Source organism: Candoia aspera, chromosome 1 (assembly GCF_035149785.1).
Source record: "Candoia aspera isolate rCanAsp1 chromosome 1, rCanAsp1.hap2, whole genome shotgun sequence".
Taxonomy (NCBI): Eukaryota; Metazoa; Chordata; class Lepidosauria; order Squamata; family Boidae; genus Candoia; species Candoia aspera.
Genome location: NC_086153.1, coordinates 217178295 through 217193043, shown reverse-complemented (window position 1 = coordinate 217193043; position 14749 = coordinate 217178295). Strand labels below are relative to the sequence as shown.

At 38.5% G+C, this 14749-nt stretch overlaps 1 protein-coding gene across 1 annotated transcript in view; it reads right to left on the bottom strand.

Moving 5' to 3' along the window:
• LOC134487154 (mucin-13-like) overlaps positions 1-14749 on the bottom strand; it is a 193621-nt gene that overhangs the window by 1593 nt on the left and 177279 nt on the right. Inside the window, exons 2-4 of the mRNA XM_063288767.1 lie at positions 11914-11962; positions 3463-3528; positions 2574-2684 (exon numbers count right to left, since the gene is read on the bottom strand). Of these exons, the coding sequence (XP_063144837.1) occupies positions 2574-2684; positions 3463-3528; positions 11914-11956 (220 nt within the window). The 5' untranslated portion in view covers positions 11957-11962. The remainder of the gene's footprint in view (positions 1-2573; positions 2685-3462; positions 3529-11913; positions 11963-14749) is intronic.

Genomic DNA, 14749 nt, shown 5'->3' with positions numbered 1-14749 from the left:
TATAAATGAAGTTATGATCTGTTTTTTGAAGATACAGTTGATCGTGTCATCAAAAAGATACAGACATACCTTGGACATCAGGCAGAGCGTTTTCCCCCTTTGCAGCAGGACCCACACAATCCCAGCTTTCTTATTGTTTAAAATGGCCAGTTGAATTACGGTTGGTACACCTTGCTCTCAAATTCAACAGTCCAAAGATAAGGCTATTATGGGGTCTGGCACTTTTCACCAAATGGCAGAAAAACTCAGTCTATGCATTTTGAATGAATCAGCTGAATGCAATCTTAATGAAGAATCCAGTTTTGGGGTAACATGGAGGACTATCATCATTAACTCTGTCATGGTTTCACATAACCAGTGAAATCAGTCTCTTCTTTTAGCACAGTCATGTGTCCTCACAGTTGTTACTGCTGTCAGGTTTAAGTGCTAGGGATCAGCCCACACTCCAGAAGGGCTGGTTCATAGGTAACCGAGAAGGAAGAAGCTTACTTGGATTAAATAAACCCCGTCCTCCACCAAAAAGGGGAGGGAAGATGTGGCAAGAGGAGTTTTTTAAGCTCAAAATCTGCTCTATGTGAAAGTCCTTAACTGAAAAGGCTCTGAATTCATATCACAGTTTACACTTAATATACAACAACATCTTCTAATAGCTGACACAGAGCAGATGTTCTCTCATTAAACCAAAGTCTGATTTGACCGGGAGTGTGTTAGAGTAAAGCAAACTTAATAGCAGTTTTTAAAATATACAGAATTTACAGCAGGTCAATTTCATGGGCTGCATTCCCACCGTAAAATTGCATTCTAAACTGGCCTCCTGCATCCTGTTTTAAAACATCACACATTAATGGGGCAATTAAAAAATAGGAAACTGTCTGAAGGAGACTTGATTCTCCTCAAATTGCTGAAAACAAATGTGGGCTGGGGGGGCCCTATCCTGACAACTCTATTCACCCAGCATGATGTAGCTCCCTCAGGGCTGGAGTTGATCCATCATAGGTAACACCTACAACAGTGGGTCAAAACTTATCTGGTGAGCAACCACCCAATAAATCAACAACATAAACATGAGCAGCAAATTAAATGCATTTCCAGAAACTTCTTGAAAGTTTCTGGAAACTTTCAAACTGGCTACAGCAAGAAAATGTCTCCCCCAAAGAGCAAGCAGGTTTCAGAGAAGGGAGAGCAATGCTAGATCAGTATTATATTATGTATTATAATATCAAGTGGAGATAACTTGATATCTCCACTTGAACTGCCCAGAGTCCCTCTCTTGGGAGAGATGGGCAGTAATTAAATTTGAACAATAAATTAAAAAAAAAACTACTCATAAAATATTTGATGAGGCATTTGTGACCTTAAAGACATTTGGCTCATTTGTTCCCCAGGAACAAAATATGATAGAAATGAATTGAATCCTTAATTGATCAGAGACTGCTATGATAGGCATTTATGGGGGAGTAATGAAATGCGTGTCATGACATCAGAAAACAAACTCTGCAAATAAATTACTTACTTGTGTCATATGTTGGGATGAAAGCATATAATGATGGGGTTCATGTTGTGTCACTGAAATTCCTATACAGAAAGGAGTGAAGCAGGGATTTTTTTTGGCTTCCCCACTATTTAATAGTGACCTGAATTCTGTAGTATTGGCCTTGACTAAAATGGAATTTTACCCCAAAGTGTAAATGAAACTTCTGGAGCTAGGAAAGAAATGGGAATATCTCAAAACATTATTAATGATGGGCAGATAGATATTCCAGGCCAGTCTTATCTAAAAAAAATGGTATTTAGTTCTTTGACCTACCATTCTGGAAGCAGGCTCTCAGAGACTCTCACCCTAATGATTTAACTAATAGATGAAGGCTAGAGTTTTGGCTTATGAACTTTCCAAGATTCTGTATGTTAACCCCATATCTTCTTGACACTAAACTAATGATATTTATCATGAATCTTTCTTGCTGGGTTGCACTCTGCTGGTAGGGGCTTGACCCTAATTTGGAGATAGACCAGCAGAGAAACCTTCTATATCAATGGTACAGTTTGTCTCCCCACAACACAGGGGCTAAGGAGTCATTTTTGGGCCCTAAAGCTTAGTGCATTGAAAAATGGCTAAAAGTAAGGTTGGTTGCCTGTTTTTAAAGAACCAGTGCACCATAAACATCCATAACAGATAAATACAAATAGCATGGTGTAGGTTAAAACCTTTACATACTGTAGATGGGAATATTTGTCAGATTTCAAAAGCCTGGAAGGAATAAATTAGATCTCTGGAGATCAAGCCCTAGAAAAGTGCTAGAACTAACCAAGGGTCTTTTTCTGTATTAGAGAAGGCAAATAAATACCTGCCACTGTTAAGATCTTTCAGGCAGATGTTATGGTTCCCAAGTGTGAGGTTATAAAGTTTTTGAACTGCTAGAAATGGTTCACTCTCTGTTTCCAACAGATTCATAATGAATTTTTTTTCCAGGCAGATTCAACGGCAACAGTAGACAAACCCTAACAGAAACACCATAACAAAAGTGTCCTATGCATTGTAAGAGAGGCGCCCAAAAGACCAACATATAACTCACCTAGCTGGCAAGCTGAGTTATAGTAGAATCCATAAGGACACCGATAGATAGTCGTGTCATAGAGCTTGATACATGTAGCACCATAGATAGAAGTCTGATTAGGACACTTTTCTAAAGTAAAAACAACATAAAATAAATTCATTAATAAGGTTCATCATCATCTGCCTAAACAGGTTGGTCTTCTCAGGCCTTGGGCTGACACTGCTGAACAGGCGGACCACTGGATCTTCTCCTGGATAGCAAGAACTAAAAGTTGCAGTTTAGCTTTGCTTAAGCAACCATCATGTCTGTATTCTTGGCTTTTGCTCCTGATTTTATTTATTTGCTCCTTATTCCTGCCTCCTGCTTTCACTCCACCTTTCCCTCTAAACCCCAGAGATATGCTCTGCCACATCATTTTACCTTTAACTTTTTTTTCCTCTAGGGAATTGGGCAAACTACCAAACAAAGCAGTAGGCTACAGCGATCCTCCTTTTAAAGTTGCCATCAAGTGAAAAGGGGGTGTTGTGTTGGAAAATAAAGATGATGCTAGAGGCTTTTTCTTCCTCTCCTGTTCTCTCACATAAAACCTGCACAGCATGTTAATACTAACTCCAGTTCTAACTTCAAACGATCTATCTAAACCTGGGCTATACTTCTTCAGTTGTTAATTATGAATTCACATGACTTCATTAAAAGTATGACAGTCTATGTTAAAAGCTATTAAATGCTATAGTAAAAAAATAAATTCTTAAAAGGGGGAACAAATGCAGTTATGCATTTACCGTATCCCTCTGAATTATGCAATTCTATTTAAAAATGAATTTGGGTGGGGGGCATTTTACAGATAGTAGATTCATTCGATGGCTGATATAACTATGCAGACCCTAGACAAATAAATCTTACTTACCAACAGGAGGATCAATGTTTTTCGCCAAATAATCAATCATGGATTGGGAGGCTTGCCTTACATACCCTGATAAGAATAGAAGACACTGTTGAAAACAGAGGAATGAGCAAGAAGTACAAATGACAGCAAAAATGCTGCTGCAGAGCCTGTGCTTTTGAAATTTAGCCTAAAGATTAGCTGTTGCTTGGGAGGGGCTGTTTGCCCAGTGAATTTAACTTTTTCATAACACCAAACCAGAGTTTCTGTTTCCCTGTTCAGTTATCTCTTCTCATTGATGCGGCATCCCTGAGTTTTGCTCCCTGCTTTCTCTTCCTTTCCCTTCTCAGAGAAGCTCTTCCATTTCCATGCTGTGTTCATCTTTTTTACTTTGCTGTCTCAGCTGAAAGCAGGGATGAAAGTGTGTATATTAGGATGTTCTGATATGTGACCAAAACCTTTTGTGTGTAAGAGAGAATGGTCACTATATGCAGATAGGAACTGATTAATTTTGTAAATGGAATGTGTAATTTTACAGGCAGTTGATTTTAATTAAGTATAATTAATATACATTCATTTTTTGTCTGGCTCCTGTCTTTTTTTTTTTTTTTGAGAGTAGTATCTGGCTAGAATATACATCACATATACATCTATAGAGCTATGTCACATATTTATTGGAGGGGGAACTTACCAAGACTGATTTCAGCTAGGGTTGGCAACCTAAATTTGATGTATGAAAGCTGGATATTGCAGCTGTGTCTGTGTTTATTTCTGATTACAGTAGTCTTCTTTTCTTAGAGAGATCATTTAAAGTCAAGGTTGTCTTCTTTCAAGTAAATATAATAGTAGAACACTTAACCAAATAACTGAAAACCCGAATAATAAGTGCTGCAGTTACTCATTACATTAAGCCATGGCTTGTTTAAAATACAATTTGTTGACATCATCATAATGACTGGGTTCAGATATGACCATGGTTTTCAAACTGCAGTAGCTGGGTTGACATTTGACATTAAGCCACAATGTGTTCTCTTTCATTTTGACATAACTGAATGCATGAATCTTGCCTCTGTGGCTCTTTTCATACTGCTAAGTGGAAATATGATTGTTTTCATTGTTCTTATCCTTGTTACCATATAAATGTCTTTATCTTTCATGATCTTGTCAAGATTGGTCAGCTGGCGCCTCCTCATGTAGACATTTATGTGTACAGGTCAAAATGTATACAAAAGATTTTTCCGTTATATATTATTTTTTAAAAATCATATATATACCTGATTTGCCAGTGAATACATTAACAGAATAACAGAAGGTACATTTTATTTATATGTCCTACAATTGTTTAGTCTATGTTTATAAATATTCTGGAAGCTTTTTTGCTCTTTTAATCTCTGTCTCGCTCTTACCTTTCTTTCCTTTTATTGGTTTTATTGTAATTTCTTTGTTTGTTGTGAGCCACCTAGAATTGTTGTGAGTTGGGCAGCATACAAGTGTAATAAATTATTATTATTTTCATTCATTTATACATTTTATATTGGATTTGTAATTAAACTAGACTGGTGTTTCAGATCTATATTAACTTTCAGATGGCCACTGCTGAGAATTCTGGAAATTGCCGGGGTTTGGAAAAACAGATTTAGACTGTAATATCCTATAATACCTAAATGTATTAAAATCAACATTGGCATTTGATGTACACAATTGCAGCCATATCATCGGCTGAAGCAGGAAGGATATCACACAGTGCTCCTCACAATTCCTGGCATGTGGTTTCCTTGGGCTGTTTCTGAACATGGATCTTGTACTTTTCCGGACTCATGTCCAAAAAGGCTGAATTGTGAGGCAGATAATGTAGACCTGATCTTGCAAATGGATAAGAAATGAGTGAGCCATTAAGGGGAGACCTTCAGAAAAGATTAGTCAGTTCTGAGAAAGAGGAAAGTATGAAAAAGAAACTCAAAATAATCTTGATTTAGTTTGGTATAAGATGGGGCAGACAGAAACTCTGACAGGCTTTCATGATTCTGTTATAGAGAGCATTTCTGGAATGCCTGCCCTGCTTTCAAGGGCTGACAATCTCCAAAAGCAGATTTTCGAGGGTTACTTGATCTTGCAGTGCAGATAAGGGGGCAGAAAAGCCTTATTGCACATCTGGGGTTTTGCTCCTGAAATTCTGGATTTATCCTTTGCGTTGCAAAGATGACTGACATTTTGTATTATAAAGATGACTGACAATAGGGTCACACTCAGATATTCCAAGAACATTATACTATGCATGCAAAAACATTTTCCTACCCTCTTTCCTGTTATATCCATCTACAGTATACCATTCTACGTGATGAATATCTGCTTCAAAACTAGAGTAAGGATGATTCCTGTACAGGGATAGGTTGTACAATTAGGAACAATTAGCACAAAATGTAGATGAATACTCTTTTTTTTTTTAACGGAATACTGCCAACTCCATAGTTCTAATCAAAAGCTTAAACATCAGCAATATTCAGCAGATGAAGAATTAGAAACATGACAGTGTATAAATAACATTAACATGAAAAGCCTTATGCTCTCACCCAACTATATAACGTAACATGGAATTACTCGAAAGACACTGCTCCGTTTGGAATGGTGGTGAAAAAAAAAAGCCAAGGAAGCAGTAGGAGGTTATTTGATTAATGGAAGGGGTGTCCATACTCCATTTATGTCTATGAAAGTTCTCCCCAAAGGCCATACTTTTACTTGGATTACTGCAGTAGGCTATACATGGGGTTGCTTTTGAAGAACACTGGGAAACTATAATTGGTCCAAAATGTAGTGGCATGTTTGTCGAATTCTGTAGACAACAGCATGGAACACTAGTGTTTCAGATCCTGCACTGCATCCTTATTGGCTTCTGAGTGGAATTTGAAGGATTGGCTTTAATTTATAAAGCACTTTTTGGCTTGGGACTGATGTATCTGCAGGGTAGTCTTCTCCAACTGGATCCAATTTGCTCATTCCAGGAGAAACGGCTTTTGGTTTCTCATTTCCCTGAAGTGGCAGCAATGGAGATTGGCAAGTGTCGCTTCTCAGTAGGGGCACCTGAATTATGTATCAGAAATCAGACTGGCCCTCGTGTTACTGGCTTTCCATAGGCTTTTAAAAACAAGATTGTTTCAGAGACCCTATTGTGGATGACATGACATCATCATTTAATTATTGTTGGTATTGTGTGTTTGTGTGTGTATAATTTTTCTTAAGAATTTTGATTATAATAGTAAAATCTAATACAAACTAAACTCAAAGAAAAGAAAAGAAAATAGGAGTAAAAAGTGCAAGGAATAAGAAATAAAAGAAAAAGAAAATGAGAAGAAAGAGAAAAGTAAAAATAAAAAAAGGGAAAAGAAATATATAAAGAAGTGACTTCCAACCTTCATCACAATAAGTATAAACAAATTTAGTGACTCTCTAAGATAACAAACATTTATCTTTTCATCCCATATCCCATCTCTTATCTATAAACAAATCCATAAAGCATCATCTTTTCAGTCCTGGTGTCAGCAGAAAGTCCCAAAAGTGTAGCCAGAAGTAACAGCCTATCTTGTTTTAACCTTGATCAAATAAACCAACTTTATATTCCTTCCTTTTTCTTCTAACAGTGTCCTGTTCAGACTATGCAACCAGGCAGAGTTATATCAAAAATACTCTTTATTAATAACTATTTACAATAAGTTAGTCCTTGAAATACAAAGAGCTGGGTTCAAACAAGCCCAACTGGGCCAAAATGAGGCAGTGGAACAGGACCTCCTAAGGAAACTGAGAGACTGGAACACAAGGTGCTGCTGAAGCTGTGGGCACAGGTCTCGAACTGGAACAGTACTTGAGTTGCTCTGGCACTGGAACACTGGGTGGGGCTGGACCCACACCAAACTGGAAGTCAGTAACGGGAGTCTCGGAGCAAAACTGCAAACCGGAAACAAGGCTGGACTTGACTAGAAACTCTGGACTAGGTTGAAGACTTGGAGCATGTTGGCAGATTGCTAGGAAAGCCTTTGGCCCAGGAGAGATCAGAAAAGTCACACACCAGGCATTTCCATAAAAATAATTTTATTTACAGAAAGCAAAACATATTTAAAAGCTTCTGCATTCTTGCAGGGCTCTCTGTGAGAGCAGCTACATGCCTACACAGAAGGGAAACAGAAACTGAAACAAGTCCAGGCAAGTTCTTTTCCCCCCAGGTGCAAAAAATTAACATTCGAAAAGGGGACAGTTGAATTCAACCTCTTCACCCGGCCAAAATGATTAGTTACCATAGTAACTTTAATCTGTAGTAGAAAACATTAACAGAGCAAGACTGGAAATCAGAGCAAGGCTAGACTCAGCTGGAAACCCTGGACTAGACTGGATCCTCTGGACTGGAGACTTGGAGCAAGGCTGGAACTCAGAGCAAAGCTAGACTTGGCTGGAAGCCTGGGACTGGATTGGGTTCTCTGGACTGGAGACTTGAAGCGAGGCTGGGAACTCGGAACTAGACTGGGATATGGGTTCACAATAAGGTAAGTGTGAAGCTCCTGAGCAATGCTGAGCACCCAAAGCACGGTTGGACTCCAACAAAGGCACATCGCGGGACTGAAAATCAAAGGCACAGAGAAGCTGCACGGAAGATTGCAGAGTTTCGAGGCTGGATGCAAGGCTGAGATTGCTGGGCATGGTGGATACAGAATCCTTGATGGCAGCAGAGGCAGGATTCAAGTCCTCTTCAGAACGTAGCAAAGGCGCTGATTCCTCTTTGGCAACAGACGCTGTCTCCAATGCAGGTAGGGACTCTTCCACTGAAGCTGCAGGCTTGGAGGACCGGTTGTCTCCGGCAGCTCGCTTTCCGCCTTTTATCCTGATCCTTCACGCACCTGGACCCTTCTGCAGCCAATTGGGCTGCCTTTTCTTTTGCACACTTTTCTGCCTGTCGTTGGCGCACGCTGATTGGAGGATTCAAATCCTCCCCCAAATCCTTGCCAGTCAGCGCCTTGGACTCTTCCTGTGCTGTTGGCTCATCCTCGAGTTTCGTTTTCCCAGTTTCAGCCCAGTAAGTTTTTATTTCCTCCTCTGACTCAGAAGGAGTTTCGCTTTCTGAGTCAGAGGCAGGCTTGACTCTGACAAACAGTCTTAATCTTAGTTTGTTCAAATATTGTCATAGGATTTGATTTCTCTTCATCTCTTCTTTGTCCTATCACATAGAGTTCTTCAAGGCATTAACAAGCCTCTTTTGTAAATCCGGTATGAAAAAATTATCCAGGTCACTCTCTTGATTTGTCATTTGTATTTCCTTTTTAAATTTTATAAACTCAGCTAGTTTCTTTTGTAAATTCAGTGAAACATCCTTTTCTAAATCATTCTCTTGGCCTGTCAGTTGTAAAGCCACTTTAGATACCTTCTCTATCTTGTCAGATAAAATTTGTTCTACATCTGTCATTTCTTCAATAACATCTTTTGCACATATATATCCATAGAAGCAGACATCATTACTGACATTTCTGACTCAATTCTTCAAAAGTCTCCTTCAGTATTTTTATTGTCATAACCATCTTGCAGGCCTGTATCTTTCCTCTGCGTAAAATCTTTAGTCCCCTCTAGTGTCCAGTTTTTGAAATCATGAAATTATGTTGTGTCTTGTAAAAATCAAAAAAGGATCTATTTCCAATGAGACGCTGTTTGTCTTTTCTAATTAATTCCAAAATCTTACTGTAAAAATTTTAATATTTGAATTTTATTTGGACCCTTAGTCCATTTATAACTTTCTAAGATCAAAATCTTATTTAGCTTTTTGCCATTTATTTCAGATTCTTTAAATTCTTAGCTTATAATTAAAGTTTTATTTCATTCAGGATTAAAGGCAGACTCACCTGGCATTTTCAAACTTGTCATTTTGAAGGTCTCTAATAGCTTAGAAATAGTTAATGAGCAATTTCTGAAAGTTATTAGAAAGTGAGGTTTGTGAACTTAGTGTTCTTTAAAAGTCTCTGCCGTGGTTGGAAGCAAGATGGCTAATCTTGTCGTCTCCCAGCACTCAAACCTGTGGAAAACCACTGTCCTGCAGTCTCCTCACAGGGAGCAGCTGTCTGGAGCACATGTGGACAGGCGATCTGCCATCCTATCCTTACCTGGAGAGGTTCCATGGAACTGATCTACCCACTGGCTCCTTGGTTCTTTGCTGTAGTTGTTGACTCTGTCTTCAGTTTGCCATACCTCCCCCAGAAGCCCCATTATTGTTGGTATTGTTGATTGATTTTATTTTATGATTTTAATTTTATATTATGAATGTCTTAGTATATTTTTATTGTCACTTTAGTATATTGTTGATTACGGCTATTGTTTACTAGCAGGAGCCTGCATACAGTGACAGATATAAATTTAAATACATAAAGAAGTAAAACCAATTTGTAATTTAAATATACTTGTGGATAACTATCTCCTGGTAATTCTGGGATATTTTGTAATTGCTCTTTAACAGAATAGAACAATTAAAAATCATTTAGTCCAAACTCTATTACTTTTATTTTCTGCCACATTTATCAATGTCTTGGTATAAAATTATTGTATTCAAAATGGCCAAGATAAGAGGAGAATGAAAAAAGAGTGTTTGATATGGAATTTTACAGATTATCAAGTTATTATTAATTACACATTTAATAAAATATTACTAGACAACCAATGATATCTCTTGCAAAATGGCTTGGATATAATTTCAAGAGACTTACTATAGATCTTAGGAAAGGGGCCATTTTAGCTACAGCATTACCCAGTTTGAAATGTTGATATTCTCAGGAGAGCTATATATGCAACTCTGGAACTATATGTATGTTTAAAAAATAGATTTTTTTCAGGGCTGGGCAATTTCATAAAAGAAGTTCAGATGCTGAATTACTGAAAAGCAATTTGTTGTCAAAAATGCCTTTGAAATGGAGCTACACTCCACGTCACCACCACCAAATGTAAGAAAGTTTTTGGTCCATGAACTACTTTGGGATTAAAAAGTATTGTGACTTAGATAAATTGTTGAGCAAGTGAAGATGTTTTAGCAAAAATTAGAATGGAGCAGTAATTTTAACAATGACAAGCTGGAAAAGATCTAAGTTTAGTTCAAGCTGGATCCAGAGATGCCTTTCCCATCATTTTGGGTTCTTTTAGTGAAGAAAAGGACACTTTCTTTGATCTGGAGAGTGTTTTCACGAGGGAAAGACATGTATGGATTGAAGCCTTTCTTTGGAATACAGGACAAATCAGTTTGTAAATAACGATAAGCCAGACTTAAAATGTTGGCTTGTCATGTTCAAGAAGGTGTGCAGCTGTATTCATCTCAGTTGCTATTGCGTGGTTTCTTCTGCCAGCAAGAGCAGTGAAAACTGGGGTGGTCCACGAGCTTCATGCAGTGTTCTGGAGTTCCTCAAGTTTGTGCCACCAAAATTCAGGAGCGAAGATCGCAGAGACAAATTTCCTCTTCCCCTCCAACACTGATTTAGGCTTTACTCGTTAAAAACAGTTTACAAGAAATCTCTGACATCCTGAAACCCAGAAAAGAAAACCCAGAAAATCTAACCATGGGCACTTACATGACTTCTCAATCCTGTCTCCATAGGCCCTGGCTGCTAAGAAAATAATTTAAAAACTTCTGAACTGTCAAAAATTTGGCCCATCACTGGTTTAAACTATCTGGAAAGCCCTGTCCACGGTCTGTTTACCACTGGATGTGCAGACCAGGATCTTGGGCTTGCCACTCCCAAATAAACTTGTCATGTTCACTGTTTCAATGTACAGTATACATTGTAACGTTTCACATGCCAAGGCACTGACGCGCGTTTCTGTTTGGGAGGGAGCTGCTGTGAAACCTTGTGCCAAGCTCTGTATCTGTGTTCGTTTCAATGGCATGTATTTGGGTTATGTGCTCTGCTCAAGGACTTTTCCCGCGGACCATCAGAAACCGTTAGGAGCACCTGGGATTGTGAACTTGGGAAGATTCTACAGGGGGAGGGATCTCATTTACACCGAGGGTCTTTAGTTTGTGTTTGGCGCGCTTTTATCATTCTCAGCTTTCTCTGTGATCCTGCATACTATTCTTTAATAAATCAGATATCTTTGAATTCCTGCTCATGAGTCTGATAGTGTTTTAGAATAGGCAACCATTACATAAACCATAAGTCAGAAATCAAGAACAAGACTTGGCTTCTGATTTCCATTGTTATCAGAGGAGTGATCCTGGTTCAGACATAATGCTAACTGAACCTTGAAAGAAGCAAGATGAGACAGTTAGGAGCAGTTCAACATTGTTCCACAATATTCACCCATTTTTAGAAATCAGTACGTCTACCCTTTGTAGATAAATGGCTAGTCTGTAGTGGATCACTCTATATTTGAATCATTTGGTTACTAATATAGTTTTAGTTTAGCTTTTATAAGAGAAGCAGAGGATATTAATCAAATTTTCCAGAAAAGGTTGCCACTTACCAAGGGTGAGCCACAGAATACCGAAAAAGACAAAGCTTTTCATAGCTGCAGTGTCTCTCTGCTAATCCTACATGGAAATACATCTCTCCTCAGATTAGCTTCCTTTAGATCATTAGGTTGAGGACAGAGTTCAAATTTTAATTGACGTCAGAGTAGCAGGTGGATCATATAAGTTAATGTACGGCCAAAGCCCTTCTAAACCTTGAAGTAGACTCTTAATACATTTCTCAGTTTGATCTAAGCATGTGCTTAAATAGATAATTTTAAACATGAAAATGCTAATTGAGGAGGAGGTAAAGGTAAAGGTTTCTCTTGACATTAAGTCCAGTCGTGTCCAACTCTAGGGGGCGGTGCTCATCTCTGTTTCAAAGCCGAAGAGCCGGCGTTTGTCCGTAGACGTTTCCGTGGTCATGTGGCTGGCATGACTAAACAGAATGCTGTTACCTGCCCGCCGAAGCGGTACCTATTAATCTACTCACATTGGCATGTTTTTGAACTGCTAGGCTGGCAGGAGCTGAGACTAGCAACGGGAGCTCACCCCGTCACGCGGATTCAAACCGCCGACCTTCCAATCGGCAAGCTCAGCAGCTCAGTGGTTTAACCCGCAGTGCCACCGCGTCCCCTATTGAGGAGCAGAATATGCTAATCTTTTTGTTTGTTTGTTATAAGACCAATTTGATAATAGATTGGTTGGTTGAACAGGAGTAATACAAGACTGTTTCTTGGGTCCCAGTTCTACTTCTGTACTTAGACCCACAACATGCTCACAAATGCTGTAGGATGCATTTAATGTCACCAGAAGTTCACTACTCTGGTTGCTACACTCTGAATGTTCCCATGTCTGCTGGTGTGCAAAAAGGGACAAGCTCTATATTTCCCCTCCCTCAGCTAAAAAAGAATGGGAAGGGGAAATGTTTTTATAATTGCTTTTGCTTCAAAGGGGTTGAGGTGGTTGCAGAAGCACAGAAGTTACAAAACTTCACTTCTACTTCTAAACTTCTAGTTAGTTGTTCTGTCAAGTCTGGATTTTGAAAGAATAGTAATCAAAACTATCTGACCAAAGAGCCTTTTTCTCCATTCCAAGCAATTACAACAACTATGTTTAGTTAAATAGTCATTAAGTCCCCATGAATTAAAGAAAACACCACAGAACTTACTTCTGATGAAATTCTGATTGACATACAATTAAGATTTTTCAAAAACAATTTGGAGAATGCATATTTTTTACATGTGCTATGGGATTGTTTTCATGTTAGTTGGCGGACTCTGAAAGGACTCTGAATATCATCTGAAAGACCACACAGCCTACTTTTATTGTTCCCAAGAGGCATAATTTTTGCTAATTTTCCTTTCTGCAGGCAGAAATGAAGGTTGGCCCTTGGAAAGAGATGTTCTCTTCTGGAAGTCTTCTTCTAGCGGCTGCTGAAAGGTTCATCCCACAACTTGCTCCTCCATCATAAAACCCCCTCTGGAGAAGGTAAAGGGTTTCAGTAACAGAGTAGGAAGGCTTTGGTTCCAATGCCCTCCAAGGCCTTATTGTTCCACTGCTATGCTTCATGTGCCACTCTACTTTCTTCTCTATCAATATGAACAGGGCCCTGGATTCAAGTCTTTTTCCACCCTTACTGCTTCCTCTTGCCATCCCCATTGGATTGCTCTCCTAGAATTGTTTAGATGTTACTAATATTATTTAAGCTACTTGTCTGAAAAGTGCTCTTTCTTTCCCTTCCCATTATGTAGAGAAAATAGTATTTGAACAGGAGATAGATTAATTTACTTATTCCTACATCTCTTTGAGGAACTCAGAAATAGTGGTGACTGAGTGCACCAGTGGGTGTCCTCTGTTAATTACTGAAATACATTTTAGATGTTATTTTAAAGGTCAGTATTTATTTTCTGTTATTCTATAAAACAGAAAATAAAACAAATGTTAGAGGCACTATTAGGTGTTAGAAAATGCAAACAGAACCACCTTATTACATTAGAAAATTTGACATAGAAGGTTGTGCCTATCCTCTTGGCTGCATTTTTTTTTCAGGAAATGGAAGAGAATTTGAATCAGCACCCATGTTTGTCTGATATTTTTCCTGTACTGTGGGCATGGAAGATGAACAAATCCTGCCTGCCATGATCCTCCCACACCTTGTTCTCAGTTCTCTCTTTCTTGTCTCTCCATGTTCAAGTTCTGATGTCAGAAAAGGAAAAAAAAAAGTATCCATAGGTGCTGGGAGGGAAAATCCAGTTCAGAACTCAAAGCTTTTTCTCCCGTTCCAGAAGGAGAACTCTGAAACATCCCATGCTCCTGGGACATCCTCTCAAGGACAATTGGATTGAAATCTAATGGGATGTTTTTACTTTCTTTGTAGTATGGTCTTATTTGCTTTTATGCAGTAATTTCATTTGATGGAAACCATTGAGAGTTATTTTAAAAAAATAAATTATGGGCTGTTTATGCAGCTCTGTGCCTTCTTAGCTGAGGGATCAACTTAATGAGAATAAATGGATGGTTTTTAAGAAAACATGTGGATTTTATTCTGTTAGTACTTTGAACATACCCATTTTCCCATTGTCTTTCCTATATGTGGCCCTTGATCCAAGTAAAATAAGAGTGTGCACTCGTGATAAAAGTTTCTTCGGCTGTGTTGTGATCCCAGTATAAATTATTATCAGACGTTAAACCATCAAGTGGGAAACAAAGATGAAAAAAGAGCAGAAATAAATTAATCCTTCGACCTCCTTCATCTGAATTCATAGTTTGAATTACAAGGCAATGTTTCACCAAGAATCTAGGTGACAATAGTAAGTAGCTAAACAGAAACAGGTGACACATTTATGC